Raw genomic sequence first — 17,975 nt, 5'->3', positions numbered from 1 at the left:
TTTATATTTTTGTCAGTTTTAATTTGTCGAACTGGTGCTTTGTTGTTCCCAATAATCGGCGAGTCACACGAAATGTAACAAAAGTCTTGCAGCAAAATTTTGCTTCGTTGAAATTACCGATCGTGTTAAAATTCACTGAAAGCCAGCTGTGAGGTTTCAAAAAATCTGGTTCGAGTGAATTATTTATAATCGAATGAAACACTCATCGAGTATCGATCAAGTTTTACGCGGGAAATTTTTCGAGTGCATTAATTAGTCGCAATATATATTTTTATGTTATTTCAAACTTTATTGATAATATCAATCGAATGAAAATTGGTAAAATTTTTCCTCGATTTATTACTAACAGTATTTTTATTGAAAATACAATGGATATCTCGTGATAACGTTTGTATTTTTAACCGCATATATTTGTGAACGTCGAAAAAAACGTTGATATTTATATCGCATCGGACGTGATTCGTCACTCTTCCATAGGTCATCTCCTTACTTTTGACCAAAGCTGATTAGAAAATGCAAGAAAATAAATTCACGGATCATTGCCAGTTTTACGTTAATTACGCAAGATCATTCGAGTTTGACGTATTATTTTATTCCACATGTCGGTAGCTTAGGGAAAAAATGATTCGGTCTTTTGTCTTCTTTGTTCGTCTCTTCAAGCGAATTCGAAATTAACGTATCTCCAAAAAATGGGAGATTCAATTGCAATTTCAATACATTCGCTTGTAAGTAGAATGAAAAAAACATTTCCTACATTTGAAATTTCTTTTATTACCCTAGTGCGTGATAATGCTAAGAATACGAATCGGATCCGCGTGTAGTATTGCTGATCAGTTGCTGATTTAACGAAAAATGCGAATTGCATGCCTCTGTTAGTAAATCTCCAACTCTTACTTGGTCTTTGGATTTTGATGAGCGTTGCTTTTATAGCACAACCTGAAGAAAATTACTAACATTACCAAATCGATGTCTTTCGAAGTGTCGAATTTTTTCGAGAAACTGATCGATGGCTCGTCGTTTCTGACCTCACGCAATGTATTTGAAAAACAACACGCATATCATGCGAATCGGCGCTGGTTCACGTAAAGGCTTTCCCTGCGAGAGAAAGCGAACATATTTCAGAATCAGCTTCGAGTCCGCAGAATTGACGTTACGAATAGGGATATTCGACAGAAATTTATTTGACCATGAACAAATGACAAGTTTTTCGAACGTTGCATCAATTTGTTCAAAATCACGGCGCGATACTATTTCTTAGTAAAATGAGCGAACAATTACCAACCCGAAAGACTCTCCAAAGATGTGTTACAGGGTGTCTCAATTTTCAAACTCAACAATACGCGGCATTTGATTCACAAATCGAGACAATCTGGACTTGTTGGCAGAGTTTTTTATTTTTTTTTTGCAATCTCGTTATTAAACAACGTCTGAAATTTCTTACGATGAATTACTTCGGGTCTGTCCTTTCGTCCTGGACTGGAACGGACTCCCCGGAACTCTTGGGGCGTTCAAATCCGCCGCTTGACACTTCCAGACGTTGACTATCGGCGTCCGACGACTTCTCGAAGGCATCCTTCCACAGATTTTAACCTCCCGACGCATGCCGACGAACCGCAAAATTTCCCTCCTTGACGGGGAATGATCGTCTTCGGGTTCCCGGGAAGGTCGAGGCGATCCGCAGGCGGCACACCCACCAGCAGGACGAGGATCAGAACGACTTTGCACATGCTTAGGTTCGTTAGTTTCGACCGACGATCAAGCTCTGCCGTGGTTTTCGGTTACGGCGGTCCTAATTATTGCCGCAGTTCTCCGAGAGTGGCGAAAGTCGGCGTTGGAGAGGGAAATTTGTCAGCGATATGTGAGGTCAAAGGTCAATATCAAACCTAGATAACCAACGATTATCGCGGATAAACATTCGAAAGTATACCTGATTTACCGAACGAGAACGACACGTTTGTGTGAGAACTGACAGTGACTTCTTGGACCGTCGGTTACTCCCTGAAAGTTAAACAGTCTCTTTATCGGAGTGGCCGCGGTCCGTTCCCGGAATTTCCCGCCGCGAGTTTTCCTCGTCAAGTCTTGTGTTTAATATTTACCTTAACAGTAGCGAGAAATGCATTGTACGAGGAAATGTCAGCGTCGTCTTTGACCCAACGAATGTAACTTCGGCGAATCGTCGATTGATATTTGACTTCGTATCAATACTATTTATACTATAGAAATTGTACGAGAAGATTTTCAAAATCAACGTCAACAATCACATCACAAAAAAAGATCTAAAAATATTCGGATTTTGGTAGAAATTCTTGGGCCTAAGTTTTTTTTTTCTCACCGATAACGGATCCGTGTTCGGAATTCCAAAATTTGTAACGGTTGATTCATTACAGTGGTTGCGAAATAAACAAAAATCACGAAACTGAATTTTTATTTCGAACTTCGAATCGGATATTAATATTTTTTTTTAACGGGAAATTCGAGACGGTTAGCCTAAAGCCGATTTTTCTTTTACGGTGCAGTTATTCTCACCTCTCCCTGCATATCTCACCACAAAACGTATCGGATCGGCTTTTCAGTCAGGATATTTCGATTCGATATCGGAATCACAGTCGGACCTTTTCCAACTCATCGTCGATGATATTCTAGAGGTTCGAAAATGTACGGATTCGTTGAAATTAGAAAAGGTGATTTTCAAACGCAACCGATACTTTGCTCTCATGTCGCGAAAGGTGATGAGAAGTAAAAATACAGTACGAGTAACCGTAATGAAAAAGTGAAAAGCTCCGGGTACTAGATTTTTTTTATTACGGTTACGTAACTCAATTCTATTCTTTCATCAATTTAGTCAAAATCACGGCTCGATACGATTCCTAAGTAAAATGAGCGAACAATTACCCACCCGAAATACTCTCCAAAAATGTGTTACAGGGTGTCTCGCTGTCAGGGAAATCAAGAGAACCGAGAATTGTCAGAGAATTTGCACGTATCCGAAGAAACCGGGAAATTTCAGGAAATTCGGGCGTGTATCTTGGAACTTTTGCAATTTCTTCCTCACTGGTGTACGATTCTTTGAAATTTGGAAAATTACTCTCCGTGATACAGTCGAGGGGGTTTCGTGTGAAAAGGGTACGAGTGAAAAAAAAATGGCTCTTGGAGGCATGTTAAGAATTGATAGATTGATTTTATGCACGACGTCAAATTTACGAAAAATATAAACGAGTACTAGAAACAGTCAATAATCTCAGATTGTCGTTTTTACCCTCACGTTTCGTTGGTTTCTGAAAATTTGAGCGTTTATTGGTTGTTTTATTTTTCTCATTGAGTCTAAGCAAAATTTTACCGAAAGAAAAATTGGTCTATCTTAACTTGCAATGATGCCTGATCCAATGTCTAATTTTTAATAAGAAATTAGGTTGAAACGAGTCCTGGGAAAATGTCTATTCGCGTTTGGAAAACCGGGTAATGTCAGGGAATTTGACAAGTCACCGAGGTTAGAAATTTGCTAAGAATGAGAAATCCTTCTACATCCTTGATAGAACTTGATGCATTCCTGGGTTTCTCCTTGCAGCGTCCGAACTTGTTCAGTGTACTCATTGATAAGCCTTGCGTGTTGTCGCCGTTCGCTTTCCATGTTTTCCCGCATCAAATTTTCCGCGCGCGTCCAATTTTCCCGCTCCTTCTCATATTCCACCCGCTTCCGCGCCAACTCCTGCTCGGTCTTTTCCAACTTTTCCTCAATCATCCGAGTCGCCTTGACATGCTCTTGTTCCATCTGTTCCCGTTTCCGTTGTTCCATCTTCTTGGTTTCTTTCAGCGCTTGATCGGTACGTTGCCTCTCTTCCCGTTTCTCTTCTTCGTATTTATTACTCCGCTGTTCCAATCTTTGCTCAGCTTGCGACAACAACTTTTGCTTCCTATCCAATTCCGCAATTTTTGATTCAATTACGAGCGACATTCTGTTTTGTAGCTGCTGATTTTCCAGCTCCGCTATCATTTTATTCCTTTCCAATTCTTCCTCCGCGCGTCTGTGTTCTTCCTCTATCCTCATCCGGCATTCCTCTTTCTGTAACGACAACTGCTCCTGAGCCTGATTCAACGATTCCTGTGTCTTGTTCAATTCCGTATTCTTGAATAGAATCACTCGAGCATGATCCGTTTTCAGCTGCTCACGTTGCTGCCGTTCTTGCTCCACTGTGTCCAGTAGAATCCTCTCTTCGCGTTCCCGGTCTTTTTTTTCCTTCTCTTGTTCAACCCTCTGTAGCAAAAGTTTATCCTCTGCTTTTTGCAACTTGTCTTCCAGCGATTCAATTTTATCATCGTACTCTCTTTTCGGTCTTTTACGTTTCTCTTTCGCCTCTCGTTCCTTTTCCCTTTTTTGACGCACTCTCTGCTCGATGCGACTCTCATCCGCTGTTCCGTTTCCTTCGCCATTTCGATGATCCCCGACAATTTCCTCCCGCAAATCTTTCCGCTTCTCAATCTGCTCCAGCTTTCGCTCCATCGAGTCAAACTGTTCTTCTGCCCACTTTCTGTATTTCAAGTATTGCTCCTCTTGCGCGTTGATTTGTCGCTCCGTCCACGTTTTGTACATTTCAAGCTCATGCTTAGATTCTTCCTTCGTTCGGTTCGCCTCCTCTTCTCTTTGAGATTTCTGTAATTTACATAACAATTTTATATTCATCGCAGCGGTATATTTTGACAGTGAAGTTCATGACGGACATTGTCTTTACGCCGTTGACTCTAGAAATTGAATTATGCTCCAAACGCGAATGCGTTTATTTCATGTTTGTACGCATTATTCTTTCTGTACAGCGTGTGTAGCTAAAATTCCAGAGCAATAGCAGTTGTTTTGTAAGGACGCCCAATCTTCAATATACTTACTTGCCACACTGGGGTCTAAAGGACCCCGGCTCTGTTTCATCGTCAAGGCTTGAATAAATTAAAATATGTCGATAAAAACACATGGTTTATGTTTTCACGAAATTTCCCACTTCATTTCTCGGAATGATTACCTTTTTTATGAAGCCACTCGACTACTATCTTTATTCTTATAGTGATAAATCGGTAGGGGACTCAGATAGAATTTTAGCCCTTAATATTGATTAAATAAGCAAAGTATAATTTTTTTTTGTAAAAAAATTATCAATCTTCCATATTTTTACTGTACTTAAGTTTTACATTTTGACTGTATAACTTACATAATCCTTTAAAGTAAGCTTTGAATAAATAGTTTTTTGTTTTTTCTTGTAACGTTTTTTTGTCACTGCGGTCCGAATGTGTGTCTACGTAAGTGTGGCAAGTAAGGGTTAAAGTTCATACATCGCAATGACCTGTCATCTGAACTCACGACGCGACGGTTTGTCAATCAGTCAAAACAACTTCCTTTGCTCTAGAATTTTAGCACATGCGCATTAGACCGTTGAAACCGTTAATTGCTCACTCTGTGTAATAAAAGTCAAGTTATTATTTGCTTTTAGTTATTTTAAGCACGCGATTTATTCGGTCGAACATACAAACCGAAATGTGAAAAGAAGAGGAGTTCACCAATAAGAAAATACTTTCTTCAAAGTTCTCAACTGTTCGATTAACGTAAATTTATAATTCCCCTTCCGAGACAGGAGGAAAAATTTATAAATGACGTTAAATTGTACGTGTAGTAAATTACTTGATATTCACAGACACCTTCCGACACGTTATCATCAGCTTTGCTTACCTTATTTTCAACACTGAGTTTCGCGAAGATGGCCCGTTCTGATTCACTTAAAACCGGCAACGTGTCAATTGGAATTCCAAGACTTTCAGCTAACTTTTTAAATTCAAGTTCCGATATTTCCGGAAGGATTTCCGTAACGTTATTATCCTGGACATGATCCTTGGCCGGTAATCCACAAACCGCATTCACCAACAGTCCAACAACTATCACTGCCGATCGACGCATTTCTTAATCGTGCGAATCTTTCGACTACACTGAATGAACACTTTCGTTACGATGGGCGCTTATGCAAGACAAGTCAATCATGGCGTCAATGGAGTTATCTGTCAGGTTCACGAGAGCATCTCTGCCGAGCCAAGGTTGATTGTTTAATGCGATAATTAGCGACGAAGAGTGTTTGCTCCAGAAGCACACGAAGCAATGCTCGTGATTACGTCTCTCGGAATTTATCGGACGTAATCGATCAAAAAGCTCTTCAAATTGCATCAGTAGGATATAAAAATCCCCTGTGAACTCTTATAGTATTCTAAAATGTAACTTAAATCTTATTTTCCAGTGTATGTTGTATCTTTATTAATTTATTCCCAAGCTCGTTTGTCAACCTCTGTGATTCCGACCGAATCAGCTAACATATTTCTCTTGAACACTCAGGCGGACTCTCTGCTGCAATTTGAATTTCGCCATTTTTTTTCTTTTTTTTTTTTTTTTTATCGAGTCATAATTTGCTTCATTCGGGGCGATTATTTGCGGTTACAATTTCTTCTTTTTCCGAGCAACTAATTTCACACGAATCAAACACAAAGAGGCCAAAAATCCAAATAGCAGAGTCACGAAACATTTGAGGAAGTCTGCGATATCAAAATTGTAACAGTCGGATATTAAAAATTGGTAGAGCTTCTTTTTTTTTTATAATTTTGACAACTAATGACGATCGTAACGCGTAAAGTTGGAGTATTGATTCGAGACATTGAAAGTTACGAAATAAACTTGACGAAACTTTTGTAAATTGTTAAGATTTAGGATTTTCAGTCAATTGAATATTTCCAGACATTCGGAAGCCTGAAAATTAGAATCTTTCAGATATCGAGCGAAAAAAAAGTCGGGATATCACAATGAGGTAAAAGTTGGATCAACTTGGTTGTTAGGCTTCCAACTTCCAACGCGTAAAACAATTCGTTAATCAGCAAACTCGAGAAACTCAATCAAAATGTATAATATATTATTTATAGAACATTTATGGTGGTAAAAAATACAGCGGACACTGCGAGTGATCAAAGTTATAATTGGAAGGATGTGAAGAGGATGGATATGATTTTTACATACAGGAATTATCTAACATTTCCTCGTATCACAGTTGTTTAAAAAAAATATCACGATATAACTCGAACGGAAAGACAAGCTACGCGTATAAAAATCTGCTTATCTGTTACAACAGATTAAAGATGTTCGTTCGGAGAATTGTATCGTTTAATTTTACAAATTACTTACGTAGTGAACGAGAACAACATTTGTTTTAAACTTAAAGGTGTAACAATCAAGCTTAATAACCAATTTAACGAACGTTCAGAGTCCGACAACTTTTATCAGACAATTAGAAACTATGAGGTAAAAGTTTTACATAACCGTTAAGTTGAATCGGTGTAATTTCAATTAGTCGCTAAAAGAAATCCGTCGCACTGTGTCTTTCATAATCGGAACGATGTTCACTACGAATAACCAACAGTTTGAAAACGTTCACATCATGCAAAAACTATAACTGTTCGAATTTCTTATCTCGCATTTTGTTTGAACGGTGACGTGTTCGAAAAACTTGTAAAAAACGATGAAAAAAAAAAAAAACTGTCCGTCTTATTTCTAATATTTGTAGAAAAAATTTCAGAGTATAAAAAATTGTTCGTCAAAAGATTCCCTCTTAATCTCTATCCAGCGCCAACATTGCACGATCTAAAATCGTTTCGCCCAGCGTTTTTTTTTCCGGTTCTCGGTGCACGTCGTATTCATTTGTCGGATCGTGATTACGTTCGGCTTTTAACTCGTTTACTGAATTCTGCAATTTTTTTATAACCGAGAGGAGTTCCGTCGTATCAATCGGCTCTTTGCCGCTACGAAGCTGTTCCAATTCCGACTGAGTGTTCCTCAATTTTTCCCTCGCCTCTTCAAGCTCCGCGTTCGTGATTTTCACACTGCCTTCACATTCCGCCAGTGACATCTCGGCAAATATCTTTTCCCCCTTTTCGTCCATGTTTTTCTCCAATTCTTTATCACGGATCTCCTCGCACTCGATCAACTTCGATTTTAATTCGTTTATATCTGCCTGTTTCCTCTCGTCCAGCTTCGACAGTTCCATCCATTTCTGCATTTCCATGGTATTCAAAGTCTCAAACTCGGTTTTCACCCTCTGAAGTTCCAGTCTCAGGTCCTGTACTTCGCTGAGAAGTTTCACCTCGTTTTTTGTGCTATTCCTCAACACCTCCGTTTTTATCTTCACGGTATTCTTCAATTGCTCCATCCTGTTGTACAACCATGAAACTTCGTACACCAAACCTTTAACCTTCGGCTCAACCTTGGCTATGAAATCCTCGCTTTTATTTATGCAGACCTTCTGCATACGGTTTGAACACTCGTCGCACGCTTCCAGGTTACTGCCATCCTGGTGTTTGCAGGTCTGCGAAAAATCCACTCTTTCAATCATATTCAAAGAACGTGTCTGGTAAAATGTAATTATGTCAAATCTGCTTGTGAATTTACGGTAAAAATATGACGTTTAAAACGCCTCTTACGAATATTATCATATTTCGATTAATGCGATAAGGGATTTTCCGAACATTTGTGCCTCGTTCGGTAGTCGAAATGAAAGTCATCAAAGTCGCGTAAAAATAAACTTGTAAATATCCTCGAAATTGCGTTGTCGATACAGATGTTAGGAAAATGAATGCTTTCTTTTTTTTTTTTTGTCACGAATATAAATACCAAGTGGTCTTATTATATTTAAATATCAAGCAGTCCTTACCTAAACTATGCGCAATCTTTTTACAAGAGTGCCAAAGAACATTGCATCTTATTGCAGACGACTAAATCAATCTTTTTAGATTTTCATATCCAGTAAAACTACACTCTTACTAATCGGCATTAAAACGTAAAAAGCGTCGATTATAATCTAAAGTTTTCTTCTTTCTTCTTTGTAATATCGACGAGGAATTAGGCGAAAATAAACGGTATATTCTTACCGAGGGGAAGAATAAACCTCCGAACCAGTCGCAGTTGTGCACCTTGGTCAGTGAATTTTTCCTAACCGAGTCGCGAAAGGCTTTGCTCAAGTTCTCTGGGATCGGTTTGTCCTCCAGGATCATCTCCATAATGTTCTCAGCTTTGGTCAAAATAGATTCGGCCGAATCTGGTGGCTGCCATAGTTCGAGGTCTTCGTCCCAAAGTGCTGAGGTCATGACGACTAAAAGTGCGAGGATCACTGCGGGCTTTATCATCTTTTCGCTGGGTCAAACTACCGGTTACTGAGGCTTCGGCTATGCCGATGCTTCTTATATCCCATGACTCCGTGGTCTGTTGTTGATTTCAAACTCTCGAAATTATTCGGTAAACAGGTTTGAGTGATCTTTTGAATATCTTCCATGTTATGCTTTCATAGCTGTAGTTAATTTTCCACCCGTCACTGTTTTCCATGTACGACGTACGACATCTTTCGATAATGAACTTGACACAAACTTTGGGTTTTATGTGCTTTAGGTTCAAGTGACAGTGAAATATTTGGACATCAATACACTCTGCAAATTCCATTATCTCACTTACTTGAAAAACTATGTTGCAGCACGTTCGTTGGACTACGACCTTTAACCTCTGTCTAATTGTAAGTGATCGGAAGTGCGTTTATATTACCTGACGAGTTAATTGTCACATTTATACTACGATTCGTTTAGCCCAGGAAAAAACTGGATCAGATATCATAAAACTAACTATTCCACTCGTAGCAATATCGTAAAATAAAATATACGTATTTTTTCTTACGTCATTTTTCCAATTGTTTTGTAAAATATTGTTGAAGCAAATTATGCTCAAAGTCGTTATTTTGAAAAATTCACCGCGGCACTGGATTCTACGAGAAAAATGATGAGGGAACTGGGTAACATGTTTTTTGTCAGTGTTCAGTTTATAAGTATGTACAGAGTAGTTTTTTGGAACGTCAACCTTGTTCGGGTAAAATATCCTGAAAAGTACTAAAAATCTCGTAAATTTTATTCTTGCTTTTGTGAAAATCAAAATTCGCGTTGCTTTCATCGTGATTTTGTTTCGATCACTCAAGAAACGTCGTTAAGTTGATTTTTCAGCTTTCGAAAAAACAGAAAAAGAAGCGGCGGTAAAAATGCGGTCGCGTAATTGCAAATAAGCCTCGATCTGTCTCGTTATTGTCTCACCTTGAATAGTCCATTTGACGGTACCGAAAAATGCCTCGATCCATTTGAAACTTTGAACTTTTCAACATTCAGATTCCCAGCTTTCGATCGTTCTGCCACTGATTATTCGAGCGCTGTTAAGTTGCTCATTACGCGTTCCAAGAAGTTTCATCCAACGCTATCAAACCGAGACTCGTCGGTCGGTGATAAAGTGTCTTGTGACTCGTTACGTGACAAGGAACGATTGTATTTGACATCGCTAAGGGAAAGGTCTTCTGAAAAACCCAGAGATTATTTCCTCGTAAATAATTCGTGTCGCGTTTGTACGTTTCCTACAAGCTTCTGTATCGTGCTATTCAGTTTCACTAACGGGTCGATCTTGAGGCGAGGGGAAATTCAAATTTTCTACAACTGTCGTGTGGTTTAAAACCGATTTTCATTTCTCAGGCTCACGTTTGCTGTAAAGTATGAATCATTCTTGTCGGAAACGACCGTCTCGATAAACTCGATTGGACTTGTTAAGTAACCATTGAAATTTTGATTTGCTTCCATTTTCAAAAAAATGCACATTCAACAGCATTGATTTTCGACTAATCAACATTCTTAACACATTGAATTATACAATTGATACATATTTAGTACCAACCCACTTGGTTATATCGATGATTTGACAATCTCTGATCAAGATATATATTTTATCTATAAATAATATATAAAAAGTTAATAATTAGATACGTATTGCGAAATGAAAAATTTTATCGTCAGTGATTAGAGAACGTTAAAGAATTTTTTTTTTCTTTTTGCAAGCTTGAAAAACCACGGTAAAAAACTTTGTACAAAATCCGTCAGTCCCGATTTATTGATCCGTCGAAATTCTGTTCATTATTCGACAATAATGGACACAATTACACTCTGTTATTTTTTGCCTTTGACATCCTTCGTTATTCCGTTTAAGCTCGAGCTTTGTCCGCGTCGAAAGTCTCCGCTGATCCATCAGCTTCTCCACCATCCCAGTATCCTCTTTTTGCAGTTCGAGGCGTTCGTAATGCGCGCGATTTCTGGTTTCCCGCTCTTTTTTCTCCCGCGCATCCCGCTCTTGCTTCAGTCGTGCCAACTTTTCTCTCTTTCACCTCGCGCAGTTCCCGCGCTTTTTCTTCCCGCCACTGTCGTTCGAACAGCGTTGATTCATTTTGCTGGCTGATACATTTAACAAATCGATTTTCCTTGCGACATTTAGATGTCTGTTTTTTACGTCCAATCCCGTGAAACCCAATTTGAAAAACTGAAATTGCTTTTCCTGTACGTAACGTGTCTTTTATTTCCCTTTTCATCGTGAAGAGTTCAACTTTGATAACGAATAAAGTGATTTACTAATCTGAAGATTCAGTTTCACGTAATCAAATCAGAGATGTACGAAACATCGACTATGCGAGGTATCTTTAACGACATTATTTCCGGTGTTTCCGGAAGTGACGTCATCTTTCGGATTCTCGAAGCTCTTTATCCTCGACGAAATTATTCGCGCGAGGTTGAAATCCGCAAGCTGCAATTGCCAAACCTGCGACAATCACCGTTGATTTGTACGGCGTCATGTTTCAACCGTACGAATCATTTTTAACTCGTCCAGCATGCGGGTAGAAAAATATCACCTGTGTTCTCCCAACCGTAGATAAGGGATTCATTACCAGAATTACTTGCGGAAAGAGGAAGTAACTTTTCATCGATAACGGGGACTTTTTTTTCTCATAGAATATTCAGCTTGCGAATCAAGTCTTAACCATTTTTTTCTCCGACTGTACGCGATACGACACAAGAAATGAATGAAAGGAAAGTTCGCGAAAACTTTACTTACCTACAATGATCGTTATTGTTATTCCTGACCATGCATCCGGTGCACAAATCACACAACGCGAATAGAATAGAAACATTTGCGTATGTCACACCGGATTTTAAGAAAAGAAAACCGAGTATCTTTCGAAGTGAGAACAGTGATAGAAAAAATCGCGCGCCAAATTTGAGAGGTCAAGGATAAAACCCAGATAGAATTGGCGTGGAATGCCCCATATACGTGTATATACTTATGTAGTTGGGTATGTACGCGCATATGTTATTATACATTGTACTCCTCTGGAAACTTCCCACTTTGCGGGGGCAATTGAATTCCAACGCGCCAACATTATATTCAGAGTGAATTCCTAACGACTGCATCCTCCGTCGTCTGCTGAAATTTAATTCGCACGCGCTTCAATCCGAGAGCGGATTTTTACCAATATGTTTTGACTGCGACATTACTGGAAACTGTTTATATCGTGTGAAAACGATCTTGAAGAATTGCCAAAACGTCAGAATCGAACTTGGAATCGTAATCTGAGATGGAAATCGAGTCGAAAATTTTATTTAAATAATCTTCTCTCATCCTCCTTACGACTTTCTGAAAAGCCGTATTTCAAAATCGTTTAGCTCGCCCAGGAGAACAGATTCTCCGAATTTTTTAAACCCGAAAGTTTTGCGAAAATCAGTCGATGCGTTTGGAGTTTATCAACGTCTTAAATTGACTCGGTTTTCATTTTTTTTTTTTTGGCACACCCTGTATACGTCGTGTATAAATATACATGCACGCGAATCACGTTGAAGAAAACAAACTTTGTCACCGTTTGTATATATTTCGTTTATAATAAAAGGAAAAACACGTTTTAAAAGCAGGAAAGCTAATCTTTGACCAGACCATTCCAAACTATCGATACATGCCTTTTTGATTCCGTGATATACAAATAGCAAGTATATGTATCCTTCCTAAGAAGTGATTAGAATCGTGTTAATCGTAAGATATGATTTGAAATGTTGTAAAGATTTTGTTATAAAATTTCTGACATGTTTCAATTCTTGATAAAGCTAATTTGAAATTGCGTTGAACATTTGTGTAAATGGTTTTTTTTTTCGTTTGAAATCTCTGAAACTGCGTTAAATCTTCGCGGTTCTGAAAACTCGAAACCAGACGACGGTGAGAAATGAAAACGATGAAGAAAGTGAGAGAAAAAGAAAAAGAAATCTGAACGAGTGGTGTTAACCCTCGACGCGATCTAATTTCGTCTTGAAAAACCGCGAAACTTTTTTATATACGGCGAAAAAAAAAGGAATAAAGAGAGAAGAAAAAAAAAACCAAAAAAAAGAAACAAAAAAAGAAACGAAAAGAAAAGTAGTAGTAAGAGAAATTCGTTCCAACCTTAGCTCTCGTCGACTTTGCGAAGCTTTCGGTATTCAGCAACTTTTTTTTCCCCCCTTCTTACTCGCTCCTCTTTTCTTTCGATTTTTCTTTGGAAAAAAAAAAAAAAAAAAAAAAAATGGGAATCCACCTTGGACGAAGAGACGGCTCTCAGAAACGAATTCGTGACTCGCCTCTGAGCTCAATACATAATGGACTGACTCCTTGTGGTCTCGGATATTTTTACGGTACTAGTGGTTAAGGATGAATGGCCTTGGCGTCTGAATGAAAAGTTTCGGAGAAGAGGGAAAAACCGTTGATTAAATCACTGGCAGTGTTATTAGTGCCGATGATTATTAATAATAGTGAAACAGCAATACTCGAACAACGCCGTATAAGATAAGAACAATCTGAGAAAAAACGTTTGGAATTATTAAATTCTTGCCTTTTTTTTTCCCCCGTCAGATTCAAATGATATTTGGTACAATTTTCTCGCTGATCAGTCCAAAAATTGTCTGCAAAAACGTTCGTTAAATCTTGGATCGTCTCTCTAGAGATGAACAAAATGAGCCGAAAACCATTAATATTGGATAAAAAGAAAGAAAAACAACAACAAAGTCTGGCATTATCAAATATTTGTTCAAACTAACGATGTCTTAGCTTAGTGTCATTATAACTTTTTCAGATTCATTTTCAATCACGTACCAAGAATGTTGTTATATTTGCGTTCACGATCATCGGTGTAAAAAAAACTTTGCCGTAGCCCTTGAGCAGTTTTTTTTTTTTTTTTTTTTTTTTTTAAATTGAAAAAACAACTTCTTTATGAAATACAAACATTCCGTTGGCATTCTTTTCGCCTGTGAAACCATTTCTTCGTTTCTTTGATACATACCTCAGCTTTGGTTTTCCATTTTCTGTTTCCCCGTTTCACAAATCGGTAAATCGCAGACAACTTTTCAGCTCGAAGTTTAGAGGAGGAAATAATAAAAAAAAAATAAATAAAAAAAAACAAAAAAAAAAACAACAATGGGGGAAGGAAAGAGAGGGAGGAACAATTCGAGCGAGAAAACGAGCATGTAGAGAAAGCGAACGGCGGCGATACAATCAAACCCTAAGGGACAAGGGTAGACCACCGGGTTTAACCTGGAACTAGATTTACAACCGGTCCGAATTCGATTGAGGAAATTAATCGAACGGCCGCCGTTTCCCTCCCTCCCTTGCGTGCTTCTGATTCGGCTTCTAATTCCGCTGCCGCCTGCAGTGATGTAACGAATTCGTTAATGGTTAAGGGATCACCGACTTTCCCCGATATCCCATCGAATTATGGATCCCAATAGTTTCACGCCGATCTTTACGTACATGCATTTATCGCTTGGCGTTACGTAAAGAAGTATAAAAAAAAAAAAAATGAACACCTGATAAGAAAAATTAATCGAGGGTTAGATAAGCGATTTTGGCATTTAGTAATTTACTCGTTATTATCATTAATTTCAGTAGTTATACCTGTTGAATTTCAAATTCCTGACAAACTTTCTATTCTTACAATCGCGAAATGTCGAGGAATACGGTTCGGCTGTTTATCGAGTATTTTGGTGCAATACGAACGTATGAATGTACGTACGAATTTCGTTTGACGGAATCGATCGGCGGAGTGGCGCGGTATAAATTATGGCAGACCGAGAATCGCTATTGACGGAACATACGAGACGGAAGAGTTGATGGAACTCGGGCGGCAGCCATCTTAAGCAAAAGCATCGCGGCAATTCCAAACTACAATGGCTTTGCCCGCGCTCTTTAACGCCATTTCAACCCTAATATCCGGCGGACTCTCGACGCTTTCCCATCCCTTACATGGATTAGCTGGTTTGCGATTTTACAAGGGGCGTTCCCTGCCTATTCCAAACTCTCCTCCGGACCGTCATCCAATTTTTATTTCGAACTCCAAAATTCGCTCGTCCGTGCTTTTGAATTCAAGTCGTTTTATTCCAAACCGATCGATTATTTTACCGGAATGATAATTTTGCGATCGCTGAAGTTTTATTCTTGTCGGATCAGAGAAAAATTTCTAGTCTTATTCGCTATTGTACGGTCCTTGAGCGTTATAACGTTTTATTAATATTTTATTTTTATTTTTTTTCACATCGTAACCGAAGAATACGTTTGAATCCTTGTTGTGCAATGTTTTCTTTTAACTAGACCTCTGACCTGCAAGTGTGTACTAGAAAATATAGAATATGCAACTGTGATCGAACGATATAAAAAGTTTACCTCATCTTGGAACAATTTTCTATACGTACCGGGAGAATCTCTTGAAAGTTGAAAATGAACCGCGCACGCGCGAGTTTTATCGGCTTTTCGCGCAGGCTGGCCAACCCGAGTTTTCAGCCGTCAAACTGTTTCTGCCGGCGATGTGGTTGACACGAATTTTCGAGGTTAGAATCTCGAATAATCGAGGCAGCGACTCGGAAAGGTTTGGAAAGAATTTGTTATCGGGTCGGAAAGTTGATTCTTCGAAGAACGGTCGGAATTCAACGCTTGTGCTCTTTGAAAATTCAAACGTATACATTTTGCGTAGGTTGGCCGGCCTGCATCGCGGACAAGAATATCGCTGCGGGAAGATTTCGCCTACCAATGAGATTTAATTATTTGGCGCATGCGCGGTTCGTTTTCAAGTTTCGAGAGATTGTCCCGGTACAATTGTAAAAAAGGAAAATTTTCTCAGTTTAAAAGGAAAAGGGTTGAATAATTTTCGGTCCGTTAGGATGTTCGATAAAATGAGGTACACGTATCGTTGTTTAACAAATAAATGATGATCAAGCTACCGAAGAGTTGGAGTCATCCCATATTTCATAGAGATATTACGCGTTTATCGACCCCTCTTGAAACGAACTTGAAAACTTATTAATCATCCCTCGAGTTCGAAGGTTTATTATTAAATTCAGGAAGTGAGTATAACTTCCACTTTTTCCCTACATCGTACACGTCGATGTAAAATACACGCGCAATCTGGAGCCGTCGCGTTTGTGACGCGTAAAGTGTGAAGTTGGCTGCGGGGCTTAAACTTTTCCTTCGGCATAACCTCGTCCTTATGGAATTGCGACGAGGATGGCCGACAGCTGCAACGTTGATTCTGACTATGGAGATCGTATTTCAGAGGGAAACGATCGCTTATACATTCACCCAGTTTACTTTTAGACTTCCAAATCCCCCACGGGTGAGTTTTCTCGCCGTGTTCTCTACGCCCGATTTTCCCACGAATATTACCCGAATATCGAATTCTGAACGATTTTACTCGATATTCTCAAAAATGGAATAAAACGGTTTTCAAATGGGAATGCCTTATGCGACGGAACATTCTTTCGCCTAAAGAAAATAAATAAGTTACGATTCTTATTCGTACATTACGATCCGTTTGAAATTTTATAAATCAATACGATTAATCTCTCCCTGCGATATAAAAATTCAACCGAAATAATTGCGAATCGATGAAAAATGTGCGAAATATTTGGAAATTTTTTTTCAAACATTGTTATTTTCTAAAAGGTATACCAACGAATAAAAATTCCGTCGTCTTCTCGAAGCGGAATTCGATGCAGCGATTAATAACTTTTTACGCGATATAAATAAAAATTAGTTTTTCCCCGATCGATGTGTAAAATAAAAAAATTGCGCTACTGTTGATTCTTTTTTCTTTTTTTTTTTTTTTAAGTTTTTTCATTCAATCACAGATTCGATTCGCTTTTCAATCTTGGAAAATTCTAACGTTTCAAGATCCACGCTCAAATACCACGAGTGTAATCGTGCGACGATTTGTCATCAAGTTTTGGCAATTTTCTCTCTCACAGATCGTTTGAAAACTTTCTCGTTTGTCAAACGAAAATACCTAACGTGATACAATGACGCTGAGAATTGAACCGAGAGAGTGAAATAATTTCAACGCAAAGTGGTACGTAAAATCGCTTTACCCAGAATCGTCGCGACAGATCCCGGATAATAATTCGGGAAATGTTTTGAAATTATTACGGTGAAATTTATCGCACAGTTAAACTCGCGATAATTCTACCCTGTAGGAAGTTTAAATCCCGTTGAAAAGTTAGCTGTTATTAATATACGCCTCGGGTCGAATCCTAATTATACGGTAACCGCATTGTAATTAACAGACAATTATTATACTACAACTACATTTTTACTTTTCACTTCTATTTTGCAGTGTTGCTGTTTTTTATTTTATTTTATTTCATTTTAACTTTTTCTTTTGGGTTACCCTTTACCCTCTGTAATTTTCATCAGACACGAGTCAATTCTTTTGCGATACGGTTTATTTCCCGTCCCTTTTCACGGTCACGGATTCTCCGGTGATTTGATTTTTTATTTTTTTTTTTTATTTTTTTTTGTTTATTTTTGGTCCTCTCTTTTATTCCTCGTTCTAAACTGCAGTAAAATTTATCTCCCACAATTTCTGTAGAGAGTTACAGAATCAGGGAATTGAAATTAATGAAAATTGCAACTGCGATTCGATTTTGTCTTGAAAACAAATTATTCAGCGATATTTAATTGATTTAAAAAATCAAGTAAATCGATTTTGAATTCAATTTTATCGAGTCGCAATTTTTTTGAATCGTGGTATTTTTTTTTTTTTTGACAACATTCAAAAGCA

At 38.3% G+C, this 17,975-nt stretch overlaps 3 protein-coding genes and 1 long non-coding RNA gene across 4 annotated transcripts in view; all 4 read right to left on the bottom strand.

Annotated features, from left to right (window-relative positions):
- LOC124178084 (5-hydroxytryptamine receptor 2A) overlaps positions 1-17,975 on the bottom strand; it is a 74,510-nt gene that overhangs the window by 31,346 nt on the left and 25,189 nt on the right. The window lies entirely within an intron of this gene.
- Positions 316-2,321, bottom strand: LOC124178097. Its single transcript, XR_006869739.1, has 2 exons — positions 1,442-2,321; positions 316-1,095 (listed from the first exon to the last, which is right to left on the bottom strand). It is a non-coding gene; the product is annotated as an uncharacterized LOC124178097 (long non-coding RNA).
- LOC124178087 (trichohyalin-like) lies at positions 3,263-6,037 on the bottom strand. The gene is made up of 2 exons (XM_046561232.1): positions 5,711-6,037; positions 3,263-4,648 (listed from the first exon to the last, which is right to left on the bottom strand). The coding sequence occupies exons 1-2, from the start codon at positions 5,933-5,935 to the stop codon at positions 3,500-3,502; spliced, it is 1,374 nt and encodes a 457-aa protein (XP_046417188.1). The 5' UTR covers positions 5,936-6,037; the 3' UTR covers positions 3,263-3,499.
- LOC124178090 lies at positions 7,608-9,344 on the bottom strand. Its single transcript, XM_046561236.1, has 2 exons — positions 8,938-9,344; positions 7,608-8,375 (listed from the first exon to the last, which is right to left on the bottom strand). Exons 1-2 carry the CDS (start codon positions 9,190-9,192, stop codon positions 7,623-7,625), a joined length of 1,008 nt encoding a protein of 335 aa, XP_046417192.1. The 5' UTR covers positions 9,193-9,344; the 3' UTR covers positions 7,608-7,622.

Source organism: Neodiprion fabricii, chromosome 3 (assembly GCF_021155785.1).
Source record: "Neodiprion fabricii isolate iyNeoFabr1 chromosome 3, iyNeoFabr1.1, whole genome shotgun sequence".
Taxonomy (NCBI): Eukaryota; Metazoa; Arthropoda; class Insecta; order Hymenoptera; family Diprionidae; genus Neodiprion; species Neodiprion fabricii.
Note: the sequence above shows the minus strand (reverse complement) of the source record. Positions and strands in the feature narration are given on the sequence as shown.

Coding starts and splice junctions, on each gene's coding strand:
- LOC124178087 (XM_046561232.1), bottom strand. CDS start 5,935: ATGCGTCGATCGGCAGTGATAGTTGTTGGACTGTTGGTGAATGCGGTT. Junction 4,649..5,710: donor AACTCAGTGTTGAAAATAAG/GTAAGCAAAGCT, acceptor TGTAAATTACAG/AAATCTCAAAGAGAAGAGGA.
- LOC124178090 (XM_046561236.1), bottom strand. CDS start 9,192: ATGATAAAGCCCGCAGTGATCCTCGCACTTTTAGTCGTCATGACCTCA. Junction 8,376..8,937: donor GAGGTTTATTCTTCCCCTCG/GTAAGAATATAC, acceptor GATTTTTCGCAG/ACCTGCAAACACCAGGATGG.